Below are 25,818 nucleotides of genomic sequence, written 5' to 3'. Positions count from 1 at the left end.
GCGAGTGGTTGTGCTTCGCTCAATATTTAAAACATGCTTTGATTTGGGGGCGGGGGGCTAGGTTCAGGACTTCCAGTATTAGGTTAGAGCTTTTCTTCGTTCATCATTGCAGCCAACGCCTCCTCTCTGCAAAGAAGCCATCAAGATTAAGGAAATGATTAAATACCCATTAGTAGCCATAGACATTACAGAAATCTACTTTCTTCTCTGTGTGGTATTGCTGACTCAAACGGTTATGTTGCCATTCTTAATACGTATCTTTATGCATGAAAAGGGTATGATTTTTCTGCAGAAATGAGATCATACGCAAAGCTTGCATTTTGAGGTTTTTTTTAGGTGGAGGTGAGGATGGAGACGGTGATGGCGATTCCTGCGATTCTCCTTTCTTGTGGCCGTGGCAGGGAGCAGACCTAAACCGAAATGAGAATTGGGCACGTTTCTCGAGCCGCCGTACTTCGGCAGCGAGGTCTGGGTGCTGCACGAGGCGGGGACGGCGGGGCAGTGCCCTGCCCGGTGGCTGCTGCGCCCAGCCAAGCCTGTCAGCCTTCCCGCGGCTTTGGCAAAATGCTGGGCTGGGGACATGCCAGCCCTCTGGTGGGTGTATCTCAGCTCCGTTTACTCCGAGTTTGACAGTTCTCTCAAGGGTTTGTTTTCAAAGCCCCTTTCTTCCAGGTGCTGGCCACAGCTAACTTTGTTGAAAACGTCTTTGCCTGCGCAAAGACGTGCTTGTGGTTGAAAAGGCGTGGACTCCTATGTCAGAGCGAAACATTAGGCGTTGTCTGTGACTTCAGACCAAAAAATAGGTCAAGTGCTTTGCTTCAAATGTAGTAGTATGGAAAAAAGTGATTTAGAGCAACTTTCAGTGTTATAGGTAGAACTGATGTTAAAACAGGCAGCATAGTTTTCTGATACTGACTAAAATCACAGACTTAACGTAAATAATGTCTGGTTTTTCAGCATTAGGTTATCAGTGCACATATCAGTGAAACTTAGCCGTAACGTCCTTAAAAACATTAGTTTTTCTGAGAACATTATTTCTGAGAATTAGTTTGCATATAACCCTTGCGAAGAGTATGAAAAAAAGATTTAATATTTTCTAGGTGTGTATATAGATTATATAATCATATTATGGAAAGTCTCATTCTTCTTCTTAGATATAGACATTGTGGTAAATTGAATTTGAACCAAAGTTGATAGTTAAAACCATTATTGCTTGTTTAACTGACATTATTTTTCACCCTACCCCTATGATTACTAAATAATACACTGTTTTTCTTCTCTACTATTGCTCTCATCACTGATAGTCAAAATCTACTAGCTTAAGCTGAAAATTTCTATGTATGTGCCTTACTCTGAGTTTTGGAGGAAACATCCAGGGGAAAAAAATAATCTTTATTCTGTAAATGAGACCTAGAAAAACATTTCATTTCTGATCTGAAAAAATAAATATACATACATGCTTGTAGCAACCGCTTCTTTACAAAACTGTACAGCCTGCAGGTTTCAGAGAAGGGGCTTGAAAGCCCCCCAGTTTTTGGCCAGTTAAAGAGCTGTGCTTCGCCCTTCCTTTGAAGACCATGGGGGTGGAAGCCGCAGGCTGGGGCTGCGGGGATGGAGAGCCGGGGAGCGCAGCCAGGGGAGGAGAGGCACCGAAATGGGAAGCAAACCCCCGCCTGCATCAGGGACTGAGGACAGGGACCAGGAGGCCGGGCAGCCGGAGCGCAGGTGTCCCAGGGCTGGGGGCCCCTGACCTGCGGGCGCCGCGGTCCCAGGCCCTCGGAGCACCTTGGGGAGCAGCCCAGGCGTCCCCCAGCCCTGAGCCGCGGGGTGAGGAGAGGTCTGCGAGCGTCCTTTCTCCAGGTGTTCAGTTGAACAAGTGGTAGAGGAGAGTGTAAAGCTGCTTAACCGGCTGATGATAACGTGTTGCTGCAGTACTTTGTAAGGGTTTAAGAAAAAGCTTTCAGGAGTTGCTAAAGAATGGCACTTAGGTATCACTAAATGTAAAGAACTCAAAATGCCAGTCATGGATTTACCTGTTGTGAGCATGTGTTGTGATGAGTAATCGCAGATCAGTTTCTTCCCGTCCCTAGTTTACTGTATTAAAATTTAAGTAGCAATTGCTAGGCAGTGACTTGCTCTGCTGTGGTCATGCTGCGGTCTAATAATACACCAGTAGTAATGTTCAGCTGTGGATATTCAAATCTGCGTTGAGGTCATGCAGCAGTAACCCCTTCACCCGGCCTTTCTTTTTCTTTCTTTAAATAGCTCGGTGCACTCCGAGCACAGCCCTGACTTGCAGCAGCAGCGGGGACCAGTTCTCCCCTCCAGGCCAGACGCCGGCCATTACCTCCCCTAGCAAGCGAAGAGCAGCGAGGCACCATCCGTCCCCTGCGAGAGCGCTCGCTGTCCTGCCCGGGTCCGGCCGTCCTGCCGCGGGAGCAGGGCAGCGCTGGGACCCCTCAGCCCCCGCGCTCTCCTTGCCATCCTCTGCCTCGAGCACTGCACGGCGCTCAGCTGCTCCACGAGCAGTGCTGAGGGTTCGCTGCCCAATCTCTGGCAGCATAACCTTTGAGCAACTTGGGCTCCACAATGTAAGAAGGATACAAAACTGTTAGAGAGTGTCCAAAAGAAGGCAACAAACTGGGTGATCTTTGAGGTCCCTTCCCACCCAAGCTGTTCTATGATTCTATGTAGAAGCTGGCTTTTCTGGATAACTGCTGCTTGGTGGAGCACTTGCTAAAATTATATGTTCAAAACCCTTAAAAAGAAACTGCAAATATTTGAATGCTTTAGAACTACAGATGGTACATTTGACAGCATCTTTTACAGTGCACAAGAAAATGTAAACTACAAGAAAAGCTTGTAGTTTGATACTTTAACCACATTAATAGGTTTTTAAGTGATCCTAGGTGTAGAAGATAGAGGTTCAAGTTCCTCGTTTGCCTTGTTTGGACCGAGGTGTGAAAGCAGTGCCCTCCTCCGCGTGCACACGTTACCCCTTCTGTGAGAGGCTGGCCTCGCTGCTGCGTGGCCGTGCAGCGTGCGGTGCCACGTCCTCTCCCAGCGCCCCGCGGGACTGCCCCTGCTCCAGCAGCCCTCTGCCCTGCGCTGGGACAGGCTTGGGGCACCGACACCGTGGGGCCGCTCTCCTCTGCCCCATCCCCTCGCCTCTCCCCTGTCAACATAGGTTAGAAATAGGAATGGGAAAAAGTGACCTGTATTTTTCACCAGTTTTATATCTACACCAATTAGATAACCATAATTATAATAATACTCAATTACCTGTATCCCCCCCCCAAAAAAATTTCATTAGTGCTTCCTTTACACTATTTTTGTGTATCCAGAAATTAATAATGCCCAACTTCTTAAAAATACTGCTTTACTGTAGATGCAAATTCAGTGTTAACGTGATCTATTATATGATCTGTAACCTCTGGCAACTGTGAGTTTTCAGCTCTGAAGCATTCATTATTCATTATTATGTACTGTTTGTTCTTTCATCACAGTAGAAAACTAGTAAAAGGTAATGAAGCAAAGCCAATTTGCTCATAGTTGGAGGGTATTTATTATAAGAGAGGATGTAGCTGGTATTCAGGTATGTTTTTGTGGTTTAACCTCCAAGGAATGCCACTAAGGCCTCCCACTGCTATGAAGCCAGTGCCATTTCCTCATTTTAAAAAGTGGCGTATGTATTTTTTTGTTGTTATTTTACCTTCTGTGATTTCAGACTCTCAGGGATTTGAATATGAACAAAAACGTGTCCTGCATCTAAGTTCAGACTCTGGAAATTGCTAGACTTCAATATTTTCTGTTGTTGTGGCTGTAGCACAGCAAATAATTTCACCAGTGTTTTGTCTTTGCAGGATCCCATGCTCAAGGCTCCCTATTACTCATCCTTAATGCATGTGGAATTGCTGATGCTTAGATCCTCTTTGAAACCATTTATTTTACTTTTGCCTTAACAATTTATTAGTTTTATTAGCTTTGTAAGGTGAGGTCCTAATACTAAGCAAACTATTGTAGCACTAAAAATGAATCATGTGACATGACAGTACATTTTTTGCTTTGTTTGCAGTAGGCAGTTACTAGATGTGTTACTTTGAAACAGTTAGACTTGGATTTGTTTGCTTTACAAGATTAAATAGTCACAATTGTTTTCTAATTATGGTAACTTCATAGAGCTATCCAAATAGATAAGATCAGTAGTTGGAAGCCAAAACTGATTTGGAGCAATAAACTGATTTAGACATTTGGAGCAAAACTGATTTGGAGCACGTGGAGAGTTGGGACTGCATGTTGTTTAGGCACCACAAAGAGCTCTGTTACGAAGTTTGACTTCACAGGCTGGGTTTAGTTAATAGTTATCTCCTAGATAGTAAAACAAATCAACTAACCAATCAAACTTCATAAAGATTGTGGTTTACTTCTTGGTTGTTACTGGACTCTGTGATGGTGGGCTGCTGGCTCCCATGAGGCAACGCTACTCCTGTGCTTTTGGATGTCACGCTTTTGTTGCTTATGTAAACGCTTGGTGTTTCGCTGGATGGTGTACTTTTTATAATGATTGTAAAATGGACACATCACCTTGCAAGATAATTAGCACAGCAGAAGTGTCCATCTCTGCAGGAGAGCAAGCACTCAGGAGCCGAAGCAAAAACGCAGCAGTCCTGCCTTGCACAACCTCAGACGCGTGATGTGGCTGTGAAGCGCAGCTTGCTCCCTGTCCTGCGGGTGAGGCTGGCTGGTTTACAGCATGTTGTCCTCGGGAAGAATGGGGCAGCCGCACGGGCTCGCTCGTTTTGCCATGTGTGCCTGTGCAGGCAGAGCCCCCAGGCAGCCTGGTCAGCTCCGCTCCCCCCTGCCGTTGCCCACCACTCACTGGAGAGGTTCGCCTGTGATTTTGGTTTCCAGAGCCTTTCCAGAGCCTGGCATTACTGCCTAACTGGTCTTCTAAAAGGAAAAGCGGGTATTCAGACTTCTGGAAATCAAAACCTGTCTCCTGAGTGTTGGTAGCTGTACTGAGAAGGAGCGTGTCCACAACCATGTTAAAAGATGCGTGTCCTGTTCAGCACCAAGTTTGGTGTTGGACAAGATAGTTGAAGAAAAACTTTCTCAGTGAAGCTTTCTCTTGTAATTCTTTGTAAATCTATAAAATCAGCTAGTATTAATGTAAGCTTTCACAGTTATATCAAATATACATCAAAGGAAAAGTAGGCGCATGTGCCAAGTTGGTTAAAACTACACAGGCTCTGGGTACTTTTAGCTGTCCTACCTGAAGTTTGCTTTTTTTTTTTCAGTTGAACTTTTTATTGGGTCCTGTTGTAGTTTGTCCTCAGTTCTCGCTGATGACAGCCTGTTTTTAAAACAAGATTGCTACGTAGCATGGTTTGTTCATTAACGCCAATTTATGTCCAAGTGAAGTGCATGAAGATCAGCAAAATACATGTGGGAAATGGCATTTACTTCTTCCCTTTACACTTTTCAGTACCTTACTTCAAAATGCTTCACAAAACAGATCTACACTGAGATTTGTTTCAGTTAGGGGGAATCTTAGGTTTCGAAGAGGAAGTGACTTGTCTGAAATCACGAAGAAGCCAGCAGCTCCTGTCTTCGTTTTGTGAGCTTAGGCTAGCAGCCTGGTAACTTCAGTTTACAGTGTGTGACTTGTAAATGGGTGCATGCTGTACTCCCATCGGCTCTGCCATTTGTAAGCCACTGTTAGGCTGCTCGCGGCCGCCAGGCCTGGTGCGGCCTTCACCCTGCGCGCGCTGACTGGCGGGGCTCGCGCCGCGGATGGCGGGGGCCTGACGGACAGCACGGCACGCGTGGCATCGCTTGGCCATGGTGTGCTGGCAGCTGCAGATCAGAGCTCCCGGTCGGCCTGCGTGCATTTTGGCAAGTTGCTGCAGCAGCTGGGCAGCCTCGCCTGCCAGCTGTAGCAGCAGTGCCCGTGGGTCTCGGGGCAGTTCGGTGGTCGGTCCTTCGCAGCACGGTTATCTTGGTGCACCGAAGGGGTGTTAGCTACAGGTAGGGCAGGAATACTGCTTGTCTTGTTCGCTGGAATGGAAGGCTGCTGCGTTTCAAATTTTGCTGATATTTAATTAATTTATTTTGATTTCTGATGATGTTATTTGCATAGTCAGGAATTAAGGAGTTCAGCTTCCTGTCATCAGATCAAAAGAAAAATTCCAACGTGGTTTAAGGGAGAAACATTTTTAAAGACTCTTTACTTCAATGTTGGTCATTGTTAGTTTACATCATTAAAATCACAACTGCAGAGGTTTATTGCATCGTTACCTTTTCAGAGTTGGAGGGTATCAGCAGCAAAAAAACCCAACAAAACAACAACAACAACAAAAAAACACACAAAAAAACAAACAAGTATGAAAGGAAGGATTTCCCTGATTTTTTTTTTTAGTTACTCACTGCACTGAGTTGCAGTCGGGAGGCTCTGCAGTAGTCGTGCCTGACTTCTGCATGTTTGCCTGCCACCGCCAGCCCGGTGCCGGAGTGGGGCAGGACGCGGTGGGCTCTGCAGTGGGGAGGCGAGGCCTGGCCGGCGGCCCCAGCCGTCCCAGTGCCAGCGCCTGGAAGGACCGGCGGTGGCTTTTTGTTCCGCTCCAAGTGGCTCGCCGAAACCAGGCCGTCCTGCCTCTGAATGGCTGTGCAGACAGCGAGGCCTTTGTGCCGGCTGGGACCTCCGAGTGCCACCGAGTCAAAAATGTTAACATGTTATTTGCCTGGTGTGTTTGCATCGATGCGTACTTGGTTAGTTCATACTTACCCCTTCAAAAATTGAAGTGGTTCTGTAGCTTGTGTCCGTTATTTTGCAAGATGATAAAATGTTAAATATGAGTTGTAGAGACTTAATACCAACACAGAAATGTTTTTTAAGCTTGTTGTTTGCAATGCTGGATATAGTTAACACAGAGAAAATTTGCAAGGGCAAAATAATGTGTTTCAAACAGCAGCAAACATATAAATGCTGCATATAAACAGCATATAAATGCTGTTAGACTTGATGCGTAGCAAAAAAGCGTATGTTCTACTTCTTTAAGCATGATCGTATCCTAGGGCTGACAATTTAATATTGAAGATACTTGTGTTACACAAGACTAGCTTTTAAAACAGCGTGATGGCTTTATGTGCCTCCAGTGTTAGATACGTCTGTATATATACTTCCCACTCTGCGCTGGTGCGGCCTCACCTCGAGCACTGTGTGCAGTTCTGGGCACCACAGTACAAAAAGGGCGTGAAACTGTTGGAGAGTGTCCAGAGAAGGGCTACTAGGACGGTGAAAGGCCTAGAGGGGAAGACGAGTGAGGAGCGGCTGAGGGCACTGGGCCTGTTCAGCCTGGAGAAGAGGAGGCTGAGGGGAGAGCTCATCGCGGCCTACAGCTTCCTCACGAGGGGGAGTGGAGGAAGCTGTGGCTATTCTCCTTAGTGACCAGTGACAGGACCCACGGGAATGGTGTCAAGCTGAGGCAGGGGAGGTTTAGGCTGGACATCAGGAAGAGGTTCTTCACCGAGAGGGTGGTCGTGCACTGGAACAGGCTCCCCGGGGACGCAGTCACGGCACCAAGCCTGTCGGAGTTCAAGAAGCGTTTGGACTGTGCTCTTAGTCACATAGTCTGAATTTTTGGGTAGACCTGTGTGGAGCCAGGAGTTGGACTCGATGATCCTTATGGGTCCCTTCCGATTCAGGATATTCTATGATTATATTCTATGATTCTAGTGTGTATATATATTATTTAAATAATTCTGCAAATAAGATATTACATAAATATAAATATCAAATGTCATAGCTAGTCAGCATTCTGTCATGAGGTAATTGGTGATACTTGGTAAAACTGAGAAAAACTAGGAAATGAATTCAGGTGTTTGAACTCTTCAAATTCTGAGACAAGGAGACATTTTGATCCTAAAGATGCTAAGTCCTCCTGAAGGTGAGCTGGAAGAGGTTATATATTTGCATCAAATGCTTAGGAACAAATTAATAGTTTAAAAACAAAAATATTAACTTAAAACATTTGAGGTTATTATTGTGTATTATGAATCTTTTATGTGTACTAACAAGTGATGCTCCACTTACTGCTTATTACTGTTCTGCCAGTTACTTCTCAGATAATAGCTGATATTTCTACTGTCAGAAAGAACACATCTGGATTTAGATCATTTATTCTGTCTGTTAACAGTTGTGGATGCATTTTTTTTAAGATTTGTTTATCTGTTTGTTTCAGGTTGTACATACACACAAACCCCACTTCATGGCTTTACACTGTCAAGAATTTGGAGGAAAAAACTATGAAGCTTCCATGTCTCATGTGGACAAGTTTGTTAAGTAAGTAGCTGGAAAGTTGCTTTGTATTGCTAGTATATTATTCGAGGCAGAAGTAATTAAATGTGCAGAGTATTTCAAAGTGTATAGACTGAAATTTTGACAAGTCATATGACCTTGCAGGAGGAAGTTACTAGGCAAATGTGCTTCTATGCAGTAGTTGGGGTAGGTGTTTCCCAGCGCCTTCTCATAACGGCGATGTTTTAAATAGCTGGTGACACTGGCAAATTGGTGTGAGTTGGACAGAAGTTGATATAAGGCAAGCAATACTGAAAGCACAATTGATTTACAAAAATATGCAACGTTTATAAATCAGGGTGATAAGAGTTTTAACTTGAGCATTTAGTCGGAAGGAATCCTGTCAGAATCATCAGCAAATATAATGTGCAGAGTTTGAGGAATAAATAAAAGTAAGAAATAAGTTATTTGTTATGTGTGTAGACTGAGGATGAATCTTAAGGCAAGACTGTATTAATTTGTTAACTTTCAGTAATTGCTGTTGCTGCAGCTCCATTAGAAGCTTCTGTGTAAATGAAATAATTTTCTATAAAAATACTTTATGGATGCAGAGTTAGAAAATATGGATCAAAAAATTAAGTCCCTGAATTTAAAATTCTCGCCCATTCGCACTCGTTCCTAGACGCAGGAGGCAGCAGTGCTCCAAGCCTCCTGTTGAAGTAATATAGCCTGTTGGTTACGTGAGTGATGTAAAGAGCTCCGGTTGTCCTTTCTTTGCGTTTCCTTATCCTCTTTCTGGTATCCAGAGCGGTGCAGGGTGTACCCGCAGAGGGTAGCTTTACAGCGGGCACGTGTGATGCAACTGAGCATGAGCACGGGCTGGTGGCGCCCAGCAGTGGCAGTGACCGCGGTCCGGCAGTGCCCTCTGCTGCTCCTCTCCTGCGGGCTGCGCCAGTGGCCTGAGGAGTAAATGCCACCGAGGCAACCCTGCACTTGTAACGTGCACGTGTTGCATAAGTTTGTGTAAAAGCTATCTTTCTTTTCTTGACACCTGGTCAATTTTACGCGTTTACAATGAAATTGTGGTTTGAAATGAGCAGACTCTCTAGCATGTGAGCTGATGAAGCGTGGTGTTGCGTAAGTTCCCGTGCCAGGCTGTCAGCTCTGTTTGCCCCAGGCAGAGGGGGCAGGAGAGAAATGTCTCGGGCCCCTCCGCACGCTGGGGGATGAAGGGCCATCGTCCCCACGGCTGCTGTGTGCCAGCTCGGGCAGGCGGCAGCAGGGAGCTCCTGCAGGCACCCCGGAGCAGCCCACCCACCTGCCCAATGTTTGCTAGCTCCGAGCACGGCTCACCAAGTCTAGCACAGAGAAAATCACCCTTTGGGTCACAAAGCTCAGCAGAAGCCTGCCTGACTTTCGAAAGATGGCTGTACCAGGGGCTTGTTTTGCAGCATTAAAATTCATCTGAATACTGGAGGATCGTGTCCCTTCACACTCCCTAACCACCTTCAGATGGGCCTCATTTTCTTAAGTCACCTACAAGAGCACCTGGACCAACATCATGTACCACTCCAAGGCACAAATGGCAAACTCCTCAAGCCTGCTGCTTTTAGAAAGCCAACGTCTATCGAGTCAAAAGACTGCTTTCACCCTGCAAGTAATGGAGTTGAAAAAAGCAAAGCTCTTAAGGTTGAGATCATGGGGCGGTTAGCACAAGTTGCCTAATTTTATGTAATTTTAAGATGTCCAGAGACTTGAGTCCTTCACGACTGTGTCCAAAAGGCACTTAGAATTTTTGAGATTTGAAAGTGGAGGTGATGTTGTCAGTGTGTAATTAAATGGCCATACCACAGGAAACTTTTATTCCAATATGGGTTGAAAGCCTGCAGTTCCTCTGTGTGATATTGAGGATATTTCAGTACAGAGAATGATGCTAAAGCAATATAGTATGTTTGCATGTCCTTTCATATTTTCAATCTCTTGTCTTTTAGAGAATTATTATCAAGTGATGCAATGAAAGACTACAACAGAGCTCGAGTTTACCTGGATGAGAACTATAAATCACAGGAACATTTTACGGTAAATTTCTTTATTAAATAAGTTTAGTTCAACAGATAGTGATTTTCTTCTATTAAACTGCTGAGTTTTTAGGTTGGCGTGTGTATGTGAGCAGTTTACATCATGATGAGGATTACATCTTTACTAAAAGTATTTACTCTCTGAGATATGTAAATGCTGCTTTCACAGAAGTGCATCCATTGAAAAGTAAGTAGAATAGTGTGATTCACAGAAAGTCTTTTCTTTTGTTTAAAATGATTGTCTAATTTTTTTCTATAACAACCTTCTCAGTGGATCAGAATTACCTTCTGTTGAAGAAACTGTTTGACTGTCTGACAGTTAGGTGGTGCCAGATCTGGAGCATGATTAGCTGGGAGCAGAGGCTCGTGAGTAGTCCAGACTTGTTGCGAATCCCCAGAACTGATTCACAGACTGGCTCGAGTGTGGGAATGTGAGAAGAGAGCCCAAGTTTCCACGGGTATGTGAGTGAAGTTTAGGCGTAAATGTACACATGAAGCATGTGTGCAGTCGCCTGTTACGCAGAGCAGGCAGGAGTGTATGGTCATCACCAGGATTGCACAATATGCAGATAGAGCTAGTGTTCTATTTAGTTAATTACTACTAGATTGTACAAGAAAGAAGGGTCCTTTAGTGGTTAATTAGTGACACCTCCCTTCTGTCCAGTACAGCAGTTTCCTTTTCCCCTGAGGTATTTCTCAGAACCTTTTGTCAGGCCCTGATGTCTTCTGGGGCTGGGCTCCCGCATTCAAAGCAAATGACAAAAGGGCAGGGGGGCAGTGGCCAAAAGCAGCACTGGGGACATGGAGTTCAAACAAATAAACAGCACCCCCCATGTGCACATAAATCCCAGTGTGGTAGCATGTGAAGATGAATAGAAACTAATAGGAAAGATTTTTATTCATTTTTGAATGGCTGTGGCTAGAAGCCCAGGGAAGCTGGAACTGGAGATGGGATATTTGGATTTTTTTTTTTTTTTTCTCATCAAAGAGGAGAAAAATAACATTATTGGCTTTACTGAATCTTAGCGGACAAATCTCATGTCAGGAGCATTAAAACTGCAGGCAGAAGGTGTTTGGGAAGCCGTGGAAGATAAAGAGCAGCGGGACAGAACAGTGTTTTGCAGTTGCTTGTAGCTCAGAACCATGACCTAGTGAAGAGCCCCTGGAGGAGCTGTCACAGGGCTGTGAGGGCCCCGCAGTGAGCACCTCCTGCGAGGGCAAGCGGTGTGCCGGGGCTCCGCGGAACGGGATCCGCTTCCAGCAGGGGGTCAGACCCCATGGTCTCCAGGAGTCCCTTCCAACCTAGGCTTTTCCGTGATTTATGAGAAAAGGGAATAATCATCAGTGACTTGAATTTGGGAAAACTGCACCAAAGACTAATGCAACCTATAACAAAATACCTGTAACTTTCTTTGTTCATTAAAGGTGGTCATGATTCTCTATAGTATTGAAGTTTTTGTACATAACATGAGGTATGCTTTTTTGATGCCCCTGTGGCAGATTAAAGGTTCATAAAGTGGTTGACAGCAATCCTAGGCAGAATGTTTGTCTCTCGTGTCTCCGAAGAGCTCTGTATTTTACAAAGCTCCAAATTCAAGAAATAACATGGTTTCTTCTTTCAGATACTAGCAATTTTTTCCAGGCACAGCTTTCTTGCAGGGTTCCATAGCCGCCATTGTAACTCCCCCTTTCCTGTCATAAACACTACCTTGCAAATCTTTTTCTTTTCATCCTGTATTTTATTAAAACTAGACCTTTCTGGAAAAAATCTGTCAAAATAGTCAGTCAATAAAGGAGGGAGGGAAATAAATAAATAAAGGACTGCTTGTACTGATACTATTTTCCAGTGAAAATAGGCTAACCAAGCAAGTGTGTATTTATTAACCAATGAAATTACTTTGTTGAACTAGTAACTAAATCTGTTGAAGAGTAAGATATAAAACAGATTTCTTAAACAGTGCATGCATGCTGTTTGTAAATAATGCTACACATGTCAGCAAAGCAGTGCTGAATGGCTAGGAAGTGGCTCAATCAGTTTCAAATGGAGATCATCACAGGAGGAAGGGTGTTTCTCGTAGGAGCCCTCAGATCTTTCCAGATTTAGTATCTATCATCTGTATTAGTAACCTGGCAGTAAATGTAAAATTAGTGCTGATAATCTACAAATAACAAAAGTATTGGGAAATAACAATGAATGTAGGACAATTGCATGTTGGTACAGTGTCTGCAGTTGAGAGTGGGACCCCCTGTCTGGGAAGGAACAGTTCTGGAAAAGATTTAGAGGTGATATTTTTGCAAACAAGAAATGAACTCCCCTTGCATGCTGTGGCTCAAGAAGAAAAGCAGTCCTTGAAAATGTAAGTAGTAGAGGAGGAGTATAATTTAGATGGTGATTTTTGCCTCTGTATACAACCACAGTGAAGTCAGCATGGGTGTTTTGGCATCCAGTTCTTAAATGGAAATTTTAAAGCCTATTTAAAAGATGGAGGTGATCCATAGAAAGATATTTCTGGCTTTTTTCTGTATGTCATTCTTTCTAACCCTTAAAGAACCTTTAAGAGTTGAATGAGTTCAGTGTGAAAAACGAGTAAAACAAGGAAGGAGAAATGATTAAATTACATTGTATAATACTATCATCAGGAGAAAATGCAGCCTGATAGAGCAATATTTTATACCTTCCTCATTGGTTTTCCAGTAGCAGTGGCATGGAATCAAAGCCAGAAAACCTAGAAAAGAGCGATCGGGATGCACCTTCATGCTAAGCTTCATAACCTTTAGATTTCTTATAGTCTGCTTGTTGGCACGTAACGTTGACCAATCATGTACATACTTCTTAAGACCACTGTCTTAGAACGAAGATTCATATAAATGACGTTTTACACATGTGATTTGAACTGGCAGTGGTTCAGCTCCTCGGTTCAATGTTTGTGTGTGTATAACTTATGGACTGGGTGACTATCTGAACAGGGATTTTACCACTGTGTTGTGTCCATGTAGGGTAAAGTTTTATTCTTATCTCCAGTGTGGCTTGGCTCACGCAATGTTATGCGTCTCCCTGTTTCCTCATTAGTTCTGTTTGATTGGAAAGGTCTTTTAACTTTTGTGGGCGCTTTTTCCATCCCTTCTAGGGCATGGAATTGGCAACAGATGCTACCTTTTAATTATGTTATTACCTCTCTCTCTTTGAAATATAAACATTTATCACGTATATTGTTGCATATGTTTTCTTTAGAAGTGGAGAAGCCCAAGTAGTTGTAGTTTGGCTAACCTTTAGCCCTGCTGCTCTAATATCCCCTTTTCTAGAAGTTCTGGCAACATTTCTTCCACAAGACTTTCCTTGGCTTGGCTCCTTCAAAGCTAAATCAGGTTTTGCTGCCCACGGTTAAGCTGCTTGTCTGCACTAGGACTGACAGTGAGAAAATGCTTTCTGTAGTCTGTCCCTTCAGCACACAGCCTCTCTCTTCCAGTTGAAGGGAAGCAGAGGGTGCAAGTTTTACAAGAGTCCTGTGAAATAACAAAAGAATGTGATATCAAAGTGTCTCTTGGGAGTGATTTGATTCTGAAGACTGCAGTAATTCACTATGTACTAAGGATTAAAATGGTTCATCCCAGATGCAAAACTTAATAGTAAGCATTTGTTACTTATGGTCCTGTATGTCAAATCTAGTTTTAAAACGGGCTGGTTCTAGGCTCGGGGTTGTGGGTGCTCTCATGATTAGGGAGAGAACATGGTTTGGTTGGCTGGCTTTTGTTTTCCCATAGGTGATGGGCTGAAGCTGCTGGGAATTTGTTCCACTCAAATCTTACTTAATAATGTGCACCAAAAAATTGAGATTGCCCTAGAAAATAACAAACAGGGTGCGCAGGGTGGAGCGGGCTGGGTCCCGCTGGCTGCAGCTCGTGGGCACGTGGCTCGCAGCCACCGCGGGCAGGGCTGGGAGGGGAGCCCGGCCCCAGGCTTCAGGGCGAAGCTTGGGAACCTCCCAGCAGGAATCGCGCCCGGCATGCGGGGCAGCACGCGCGCATATGTGAGCCAAATAAATAAGTCACGTCACGCTTCAGCGATGCGCGGTTTTATAAAATTTTAAAATGATCTGGAGATTAATCTCTTGGCAGAAAGCTGCTACATTAGAGCTAATGCATATCAGCTCTGGGAAGATGACAGTGTCAGAGCTAAGAGCTCCCAACAGTTATGATTGAGGTTTGTGGGTGACAGCCTCTGCAGGCAAAAAGATGGTTTCTCAGAAGGTTCAGATGAACCAGAGGAGCAGCTTCAGTAGTCCAGTTGCAACTGGAAATAGTGAGAGCAAACCCACGTGGACAAAACTGACTCATATGCTAGACAGAAATGTGCAGATAACCAAATAGCTTGATAATGCTATTTGCAGCCTCCTGTAAATTTCTCACTTTAAAACCACAATATTTTTTTTTTGTCTCATAAAATGTAATCCAGAAGGTACAATTTACTTTCTGTTATAGACTATATAATTAGTGAAGTGAGAAGACAGGTCAAAGACTGAAATTGGTAAAAGCCTGGAAAGCTAAGAAGTTCAGTACAATTGTTCTATTTATTTCTAAGCATATCCAGTGGGCTTCACTCCTAGTTACACAGATCTTTACGGTTGTGTTGATTTTTTCATTTTATTTTTATTCCCAGTTTCCTAGCATCTATCTTCTGGGTTAATTTTATTGTATATTTCATGTAAGGGGTAGATTATAAATCTTCAAGCTTCTCCACCAGAAGAGTTACTCAAAAATAGTTGGTTTTGATGAGCTCCTTGTCTGTGGATGCTTCTTAAATATTGTAAGCTAACTGTGAATAAGGCACTTTTATTCTGGAATAAGAGCATTTGTGCCGAAGCAAAATAAGTTGATGAAGTTTCAGCTGAAAACAAGTTGATGTTTTCATCAAATCAATAATTATTTTTATAGGAAAGCATGTCAGTATAATCGGTGACATTTTTTATTGTAATTAGATCAAAGGTAGCTTTGTTTGGTGCTTTGTATTTATTGATTTCTGGAACATTCGATTACAGTTTTATACTGCTTAGCAAATGCATTTTTTTCATTGTTAAAGGAAGGCAGAAGAAATCCCTGCACATCTTGAAACATAGTTTCTTTGTTCAACACACATTTCAGTAGTTGGAGAAAGAATCTTCATTGCAGTAAGTCAAATCCTGAGGACTCCCAGCAAAGCAGACCTCGGAGAGCAGGCTTGTCACCAGCTTGTGCCTCAGATTTGCAGGGAGCACGTTAAGAGTTGTGTGTGGTTGTTATAGATCTTACCTGATTTGTGGAAGCATCTACCCAGGAAGGTGGGTGCTTTACTTCTCAGTATAGATTTATTTTAAAAAATAAATAGAATCCTCAATTACCTGTCTGCTTGTCATCTGCTCACCCTGATAGATAACCTTGCAATGAAAAAGATGCTGTTGGGCTATACATTTGATGTGTTGAAGTTTCAGCTTGCTCCTCCTTGTAAGGATGTATTACATAGCAGATTTTCTTTCAAACTGAAAAACAAACAAACAACCAAAAAAAAACAAAAAACAAAACAACACAAACAAAAAAAAGAAACTTTTTCTGATATTAGGAAGATCTGTTTAAACAACACTGAATCCACAAACCACTAAAATATTTTGCATGGCTAATGTAAATAAATTGAGAGGAGGGAGAATGCTGCTCTCACATAGCTGCCTTCTTCCAAAGTTCAAGTTCTGTGAGGGAAATTGCTGAAATGAAATTTCCCTTAAATAGCCACCCAGGAAATCGACAAAGGTAATAATTAATGGAGAATACAGCAACTAAGTTTGTGTTTTTTTTTCCTGACAGGCATTAGTCCTCTGCCCCTGCTTTGTGCACAGGTTACTGAGATTGATAATTGCCTTACTGAAGATAATGAAAGCACCCGGTCGGTCAGGAATGTGTGTGGGTCTCCTGATGAGCAGCTCTAGCAGATGCTTGGGGCTGCAGTGGTATCACCTTTTAGGGGCACAAACCCTGTGTGCTGCACAGGGGTTGCTTGGGCTGCCTGCTGCCTCCCTGCTGTCTCTGTTCCACGATGTCCCCACCCAGCTCTACGTGAAGCCAGCTCCTTGCCCCCAGAAGCTTTCCCAGGACTGAAGTGATGTGTCCCAGCCGGGCACGGGCAGCTGCAGCAGTGGCCCTCACCACAGACCGCCCCGGCACTGGCTTGATGCAGGCGTGGGTTGCACCAGTCAGGTGGAACAGCAGAGAGGGAGTGAGGATAAACACCCTAAAAGAGGTGAAATGCTCAAATGCTGCAGGAACACAGACATTTTCTCTTGGACTATGTAAATACATACGTGCATCACCATAATGTGTAGATGGTGGATAAGAATATATTCCTAATTGTTTTTACTTGACTGTGCACTCTGTACCAGTAATTTTTAATTATAAAATGACTTTTAAATTAGGTGAGATAGAATCATAGAATGGTTTGGGTTGGAAGGGACCTTAAAGATCATCCAATTCCAACCCCCTGCCATGGGCAGGGACACCTCCCACCGGCCCAGGCTGCCCAAAGCCCCCCAGCCTGGCCTTGGGCACTGCCAGGGATGGGGCACCCACAGCTCCTCTGGGCAGCCTGTGCCAGTGCCTCACCACCCTCAGTAAATAATTTCTTCCTTATATCTTATCTAAATGTCCCCTCTTCTGGTTTAAAGCCATTCCCCCTTGTCCTCTCACCACACCCCCTGAAAGAGTCCCTCCCCAGCTTTCCTGCAGCCCCCTTTGTGTACTGGCAGGCTGCTGTGAGGTCTCCCTGGAGCCTTCTCTTCTCCAGGCTGAACACCCCCAGCTCCCTCAGCCCCTGTCTGTAGGAGAGGTGCTCCAGCCCCTTGATCATCCTCGTGGCCTCCTCTGGACTCGTTCTCTGGACCCTGTCCTTGTGCTGGGGGCCCCAGAGCTGAGTGCAGGGCTCCAGGTAAAGCATAGGGTGTTGTAGGGTAGGTTCTAAAGAGGGAGATTTGGTCAAGTCATTACCCGTAATAATAATAACCTGATTTACGGCGACTCAGTGGGATCCAACGGCAAGCAGTGGTCCTAAAAATAAAGGCAGAAAACATTTTATTAAAATTCATTATTTTACCTTAAAATTATATCACCTCATTACTAAGAGAACAGTAAAGTTAATTTTTGTTAGATTAATGATACTTGAGTAATATTTTTGGTTGAGCTGAGTTCGAGTAATTGGCCATTAATTGAAAAAGGAAATTGAATTGAATTTATCTTGTACATAAATCCTGTCATAGTTATTAATGGGTCTTAGAAAATATCGGCCTGTTCCCAGAAATGAATGGTGTACACTGATTCTTCTGCGCTTATTAGCAGTGGCAGTTTAGAGTTTTGTTAAATAAAAAAAAATGATTTAGGAAGAGAGACATAATTGAATTGAATATAGGGGAAATTCACATGCCTGATTAGTTCTCAGACCATTTTTCCATTAACAATTTTTAAGGAGTTTTCAGTTTTGCAAAAATGCAGATTTTCTCCAGGAGGTGGAGCTGAAGTACTAGTTTGCATTGTTAACCCATGTCTCGCTGTTGAACGAGTTTGTAGGGAGACTCATTTGATGAGGACGCGTTTGTACCGCAGCGAAACAGTTTGAGCAAAACGTTTAAACGTTGCAAGCAAAACGTTGTGAGTGCACACTGAAACCTACACACAGTACGTCTGTCCTTCTTTGCAGCCTTGGCTGAGAAGAGCACAGCTTTCTGGGTTATGGGAAAACCAAGAGGATGCCTTTGTGCTACTGTGATGTTGAGAATAATCTTAAATTTATTGCCAAGCAGGAGATTTTGGAGTAGGTTTTCTAGCAAGGCGTATCTTTTACTCTAGTCTTGGTTTGAATTTTCTTGTTCCTTTTGTGAGCATCTTCCCATCTTCTAATTTTCTTCCCCTTTCTCCTTTCCGCTGGACTTTAGTTTGTATTTGAGTTTGTTTTTTTTAATGATATTTTTGAAAAATAAGTCAAGCTAGGGAAGTAAGATTCATTTCTAGTCTTAAGCCATAGTATTGTAGTAAAATGAAATCTCCCAGGTACTAATGCACATCTTTGTGTTGGTATGATTACAGCCTTGCAGCTTTTCATTTCCCTCTGTCGGCATTACTGTTTGTACGGGTGGTTCACGGGACTCAGCAGTCCACCTCGCTAGTCTTGGTGTGTTAAAGGTTACAGGAGCCGGGATGCTCCTTTGAGGGCTTCCTTGGAGTTCCCACGCTGGTTTTTTAGAAGGTCTGGGCATATTTCAAACTTCCTAAAAGCAATACCTTAGCAAAGTACCGTTGATTGTGTGGTGCTGGCTTTCCGCAGTGTGCAGCAAGGTGCGAAGGCAGAAGCGGTGTTTGGCAGAGACGCCGTGTCTGGGGGGTGCATGAGAACAGGGCTGTTCTGCAACGAAAGGTCACACCACGGGAGGAGCCAAGGGGGTGTCATGCGGCTGCTTAGGCTTTAGCCTGAAATTAATGCTGATGAGGTTCACCTGGGGAGCCATCTTCTGGAATGTGGAAAAATCCATGGACTTTCTCTTAAAAAGCACAGGCAAAAAGCTACAGGTATTTTCAGCCATATGCCATTTTTAATCGAGTGTTTCCCTCTGCTACCTCACTGGGTTTGTTTTGGTTGGTTGCTTTTTCTTTTTCAGAAATGAATTTAGTATACCCTTTTTTTGTTAAGTAACAACTTTTTAAAACAGATTTTCTTATGCAAGTCTTTTGGGATGTTGGTTTTAATACTCAAGTACATAGGAATGTGTGTAATAGTGGTGAGCTGCAGGATAATGCCTGGGGATGCCCTCTGGTGAAACGTGAGGCAAGCATCTGTGAGGCAAGCATCTGTACAGCAAGCGTTTGAGAAGCAATATGAAGGGAAAATACTCACTTTTGTGTTGTTGCTTGGTACTCAGATATTATTACTTTCTATTAATTCTGGTAAGCAGGTGAGAATAAAAGAAGTAAAACAGTTTAAATATATATGTTAGTCTTCTCTATAAACACCCCTAAAATGGCAGGAGAAAATCTATAGCAGTGCATGGAAGTGCCTTCTCGTGAGTTGTATTTGGTAGAAAAAGTGAGATGGAAAAATAAAAAATTGAAACGGTGTTTGTATGGAAATACCTGTGATGCAAAACCAGGTAAAGCCTCACGGTGGCAGTGTCTTTCAGTGATTAGATTTGCTTGCTGCACTTGGTGGCGTACCTGGTGAGACATACTGTTCCTGCTCGTTTTCTTGCAGTCTCTTTCCTCAGGTTCTCAGTTGTAACACGGAATCTAGTTCCATTACAGCCTCCTGGTTTTTGACAGTTCTTGATAAAATACAACATTGTGGCGTGGTTCTAAAAAACTCCCAAAGTTTGACCTCTTCATTAGCTCTTACCTTTTTTTTTAATTGAAAAAATGAGTTCACGAAGTGAGTTGGTGAATGTAGAAATTATTCGTACTGCTTCTGACAAAATTGTGAAAAAATTGTTATATAAGTATTGTCATTTTGTGATATGGACATGTATTTACAACCACCTGAAATGAAATTTCCCACTTAATTTCTTAGGGAATGAAGATAGCTGTCAGGTAATTGCTTCCAATCTCTTCTGGATGGGAAATGGAACCTAAAAGGTGTTGGGTGCCACCAATTCCTCCATTTTTGACTTTTTTTTTCTATGCATTTTTTAAGTGAATCTTAAAGCCTATAGACTATATAGAGTTACTGTGAGGAATTTCATGTTTTTTCTCTTTCACCTGCTTTCTGACACTTCTATGTGCTTGGGAGAGGAGGAATAATTATAAACAGAGAAATTTCACAGATCAGTCTTTTCCAACCTTTATGATTCTATGAATAATGCAGTCTTGGGTCAATTTCTGTTGTATGCAGATTTGCAAGTGCTGATAAAATAGGTTATATGGCAGCTTTGTTATATGCAGAATCACTATACTGTTGTTTTCATTAGCTGTGGATTTGCAATTTATCAAATTGCATTTTCGAAGGCTTGTGGATTTTATGTTAAGAATTTCATACTGCAGTCATGCAACAGACTGAATGTGTTTTAAAATGTGGAATTATTTGTAAATAATAAACTATTATTGTAGAAACCCATACATCTAAAAAAAGCTGAAATATTTGAAATTACAGTCTATAGTATGTAAGCACAAAGGGAAATTATTTCTAAGGGTTAAATGAAAAGACTAAAAATTGCTAATTACAGCTATAAAGGTAAGGATAAAATAATGAAACTTCTTTTTTTAAACTATAGTGATCGTGTAGTGCAGGACATGCTGTTAGTTACTGTCTACTTAGGCAAGTATCTTCAAGGCAAGCGACTAACTAGCACTTGCATGCCACCGTCCTGTGCACTCATTGATACCCGTGTTTCAGTCAAGTTTTGGTGAGCTGGAGTCCTTGAAAATGATCTGTATGAGCTGTATACATAGCGCTTGGCTATCAGCTTATCTTTGCACAGCTCTCTGGATGCTGAGGCTTATCAGGAAGAGCCTGGCTGACATCGAGCAGCTGCATACATCTGGAGAAGCCTGCAGCCTGGTCAGGGGTGCCAGGGCACCCCGGGGCTTGCGGCCAGAGGTGCTGAGCGGGGAGGCTGCATGGTGGGGAGGCCCGCTGTCCCCAAGCATGGCGAGGGCCCTGGCCCCGGCCCTCCCCACCTCAGCATGTGAGAGGTGTCCCGGCCTGCTGCCAGCCTTGCCAGGGGCATACAGACAGCAGTGCCTCAGCGTGGTGGAACTGGAGACCTGCCGTCCCATATCAACAGGCAGTCCTGCTTTGAGGACAACAACGGAGAGAATAGCAAAGGTGGTGTTAAATCTAAAAAACCCGAATTGGACCTTTCCAGTTGTGCGTATCGCGTCCTTCCTTGCTTTGCAGGAGTTTTCCGCAGTGAGCAGTTCCTGGCGTCATGTTTCGCTCCCTGTGGTGCCCTCCAGAGCCCCTCTCCCTGCAGGGGCTGAGCCAGGACACGGTCAAGCAGCGAGCTCTGCGAGGTGGCAACCGCGCTGCGTGGCCCCACACTGGCGTTTGGTGTTCCCTGAGCTGGGAGAGAGAACGATCAGGAACCAGCTTTGTTTCAGTTTAGGAGCATGTTGCATTTTTGTTTGCTTCTGCTTTGTTGCATATTTAATTGTTGTGTGTCCTTAAAGGAATTTGTCCAAAGATTTATAGAAAGACTTATCGATTGGCTTGACACATGCATCAAAATAGTAAATTTTCACAATCTTATTCCATGTATTTGATGACTCTGCTTTTGACAGTTCAGTGATACTGCTGAGGCTTTAGCTCCAAGCCCTTTGCAGCTTGGTGTTTGCTACCTGCTTTCTGCGTGACAGCTCTCAATTTGTATTCGGTTTTTATCCCTTTATTGTAGTAGTTAGATTTTATTCTCTTCAATCCTGTGTCTCAGAGAGTGAATATAATAGTTCAGTGTGAGCGATAAATAAGATAGATAAATTTGTTGCACGCAAGTAGTAAGGACTTCTGAGAAATGAATGGCTAGTAGGGATTTTCACTTGCTGTGAATGTAAGGGTCCCGTTTCCAGGCCCTTTTTGAATTTCCTTCTAGTAATGCTTCTTTAAGCCCGAGCGTGCCGCAGACCTGCGCTGGAAGGGGAAGACCACCCCCCAGTGCTGCTGTGCCGAGGCCGCAGGCGGGCCCTGGCAGCGCCCGGTGGGGCGGTGAGCGCGGCCTGCGGCGGGGGCACCCTGCGGCCCCGCTGGGCGCTGGGCGGGCACAGCAGCGTGAGCTGGGCCGGGCGGCCTTCCCGAGACACGGGGCTGAAGGCAGAGCCCCGCCTGGTACCCGTCGCTAGCAGCTCATCCGTGCCTGTCTCTGTGACTCATGGGCAGCTGCGGGCCCTGTGCGGCCCTTTCCCAGCCCTGCGGCTGCTGCCCGGGGTCTTGCGTGTGGGCTGCGGCCGCCTGGAAGAACTGCGGTGGAAATGGTGTTTTCCGACACAGCGAGCGTGAGCACGGGCACAAGTAACACAGGACGTGCCTCCCTTTGGAGCTCGCCCAGTCCTGTGTAGGTCACCTTTAGAAATGTCGGGGCATAGTAGCTAGCTGTTTTTTTTGTTGTTGTTACCAAATAAATTGAATATTAAAGCATTTGGCAGTCAGATGCTGTTCGTGTTTATATGTGGTGGGGCTAAGGGCAGGGCCGTTACACATAGCTCTAGCGTGGCTGTGACTCCAGTAGCAGCTCTTTTCAAGTAATGTGTGTGAGGAATTTTGTTTGTGTGAGTGAAATGTTTGATTTGGAACAGCCTTGAGCTTCAGGAAAAGATGTGAGATTGGAAAATGTGAAAACAATTGCTTAAGAAATTATAAAACGCTGTTTAAGGAACTTGCTAATGTGTTTGCCTGAGGCATTGAATTCATTCTTAAATAAGAGCAGCATGACTCTCTAGAAAAATAATATGCATGCTATTTACTGATATAAACTAATGGGTTTATGAATGTTTGAAGTAATGATATAATGTAGTATTCATTGCTGAAAGGAAAGCAATACATGAGTCTACTCAATCCCTTCTGCTAGTATCATATGGCAGTCCAGTCTCACTGCATAGCTTACCAGTTTTACATTTCAAAAAAGGCTTGGAAACGCATCTTGTTTTTTTGTGATTAAAAACAAATGGATAGAAGAAAAAGCTTTTTGTTGCATTATACAATCATAATCTGAAGATATTACTATTGATGTGAAAAAGCATAAAGCTTCCCTGTTTCCAGGAGGGGAAGAAAAGTAGACAGACTGCAGAATTCTCAGTCAAGTTGAGCTGGTCTGAAATCTGCAGGCTCTGCAAGCGAGAGTCTGATAGATTTTGGCAGTGGGGTAATTGTCCAATGAGAGAAGACAGTTAAAAACCACCCGGTGCTGACAGAGGCAGTGGTATCTCCTCCCATAAAACCATCATCATGGTGGTGATGGCAAATGCATACCAAATATCTTACAGTACTTTTAAAGTAAAATTAACTTCCTGCGATTTTGATGCTAGTATTAAAATGCCACAGACACACACTTACTACTCTGTTAAACTTAACATTTTGCAGTGTACAAACCCAAACTAGAACCCTTTGACACTGAGGAAGTGTTTCCACTTAGTTTTAGAGGGCTTTCCGAGTGTCTATTGATCAGTGTTCTCTAACAGCACAAAAATAATGTGTCTAATTTAACTGGCCACATGGAGGAGTATAGAAAAAACATTAGTTATCCCTTGAAAGGCTTGGAACATCGATAGAGGACATAACATTAATGACTTTCCTATACACGAGCCTCAAAAATGGCTAAATGAGGAAGAAATTACAAATTTATTTTCCTATAATTTCAGCAGTTGTCTTGTTTTACTGCACTAGTAAAGCATTAAGCAATGAATTGTTACACAAGGAGTATTTTCCTGATAATTCTTCTGACATGCAAATAATATAAAACAAAATAGAAAAAGATGGAAATGTGGGTTTTATTCACTTTGACAAATTTAGTGATTTTTGCTCATGAAGTTTGTCTAAGAGTCTGCTGCATCTGTCCAAACAATTTCAAATATTGCTGTTCTCTAAGTGGCTCGCTGTATCAGGAACATCTTTGTTGTCTCGGTTCAGTCTCTACCCCGAACACAGATCGCTAATTTTGTGGTAAGTTATTATCAAATAAATGTATGGCAAAGATGACTCAGATCTTAAACTCTTTTTGTTTTTCAAATAAACAGGACAAATGCCAGGACTCCAGAGGTGAATAGTGGCAGTCTGGGTTGAGAAGAGGCCTACTGTTACCAGTTCCTTTCCTGTACACTTCAATATCGCGTAAACAAAAGTTTGGGGTTGGCTTCAGTTTACTCTCTCCATCCTGACCCCTTCAGTTAAATGGAAGATTTCTTAGGGAAAAATAATTACAAACTCTGTTTTGTGAATGGACTAAAATAGCCCTCTATGTTCATTCTCGAACTGACTGGCATTACTCCCAGATTGTTCACAAATCCTTCATACGCTGGTGTTTCCTATACAGGATTATCTTCTTGTCAATGAGGTTTGAAGCTGGAGGCTAAACACTCCTGATGTGTTGATAAGAGTAGATTTGCATGTGGCATTCAGAAGTGCCTGCGCAACAGATGATCTTTCTTTGTTCTTCCAGCTTGACTACTCAGGTTGTGTATTTTTCATGTCTTAGGATGTTTGTAACATCTTTGTGACAAGGAGTGGATGTACAGGTGGTACTCCTGTACTGCTGCCAGAAGCTAGGTGTGTATTTTGTGCCTGCCCTAAGTCTCAACCTTGGAGCAGGCTGAAACAGCTGGTGGTCACAGGCACTACTGCACATGATGGCAGATAGGGGAAGTTGGGCTGTCAGAAGCGGGCAGGGGATTCGGTGATCTTCATGTTAAAAGTTCATAGATTAAGGTTTCAGCACTTTTATTAGGGCAATTAGCGGGTCTAGAGCACAGAGAAAGACATTGTCTAAGGAAAGAAAGTTTGAAGGGATGTGTAGTCAATGTCAGAAACAAATTACTAACAGGGAAAGTATGGACCTTGCAGGTGGGAGAAGACAAAGTGAATGATAACTTTAACATACAAAAATTGGGGAAGGGGGAGGTCAGACAAGAATTTATGACTATCTCATCTCAGCTAATGATAATAATGAGTTATTAGTGATATGGTTTAGTGATAGTACTTGTTAGTGTTAGGTCAGAGGTTGGACAAGGTGATCTTGGAGGTCTCTTCCGACCTAGATGATTCTGTGATTCTATTAATCTCAGGCTCATAAGGCCAAAACCTAAAATATCTTGCATTCCTGAAAAGGTCTCCAAAAAAGATGAGTATTTCTCTGTTGGTTCATTCAATTGAGAAAGCAACTGCACTCATAAATCCTACATTCAAATATCACCATTACTTACAGTCTTCTTTTATGCAAATTTTCTTTTAAATGACAGTTAATCTAACGCTAGATCATTTTAAAGCTTCCTATCTCCTTGATATCTGATATTACCAGCTAAGAATTTGAAAACCAGTCACTTTGACAAGAAGGAAGCAACTGCACCAGCTGTAGATCTGGATGTAGCTGATCTCTCTCCTACAAAAGAGAAAAAATACCTCAGTGCATCCTAACCTTTTATTTCTCAAGCACACCATGCCTGGTGTTTTCGCTTTGTTTTGTTTTTAATGCTGATGCTGAATGGTATCAGCACACCAAATCCTCCGCTGAGATACACGTGCACGGATACAAGTGCTATCAGATTATATGAATGTCTTCTTTTGACACACCACTTTTCAAAGGCTGCAGTCTAATCCCTTAGTTAATACGGTACATGAAAGCAGATAATGCACTGATGGATTTTTTTGTATGTGCATAAGGGGGAGGTTTTAAGGTGTGTTGAAAACAACGCATGGAGTAACATTTACAAGGTATTAATGGTATTCTGGATATCTAATAGGGT

At 43.2% G+C, this 25,818-nt stretch overlaps 1 protein-coding gene across 3 annotated transcripts in view; it reads left to right on the top strand.

The window, feature by feature from the left end:
* The window catches only part of INPP5A (inositol polyphosphate-5-phosphatase A), a 253,101-nt gene that overhangs the window by 65,931 nt on the left and 161,352 nt on the right, over positions 1-25,818 (top strand). For all 3 annotated transcript variants that reach the window (XM_067000742.1, XM_067000743.1, XM_067000744.1), the window contains exons 3-4: positions 8,241-8,341; positions 10,288-10,375. In XM_067000742.1, the coding sequence (XP_066856843.1) occupies positions 8,241-8,341; positions 10,288-10,375 (189 nt within the window). The remainder of the gene's footprint in view (positions 1-8,240; positions 8,342-10,287; positions 10,376-25,818) is intronic.

Source organism: Anser cygnoides, chromosome 7 (assembly GCF_040182565.1).
Source record: "Anser cygnoides isolate HZ-2024a breed goose chromosome 7, Taihu_goose_T2T_genome, whole genome shotgun sequence".
Classification (NCBI taxonomy): Eukaryota; Metazoa; Chordata; class Aves; order Anseriformes; family Anatidae; genus Anser; species Anser cygnoides.
Note: the sequence above shows the minus strand (reverse complement) of the source record. Positions and strands in the feature narration are given on the sequence as shown.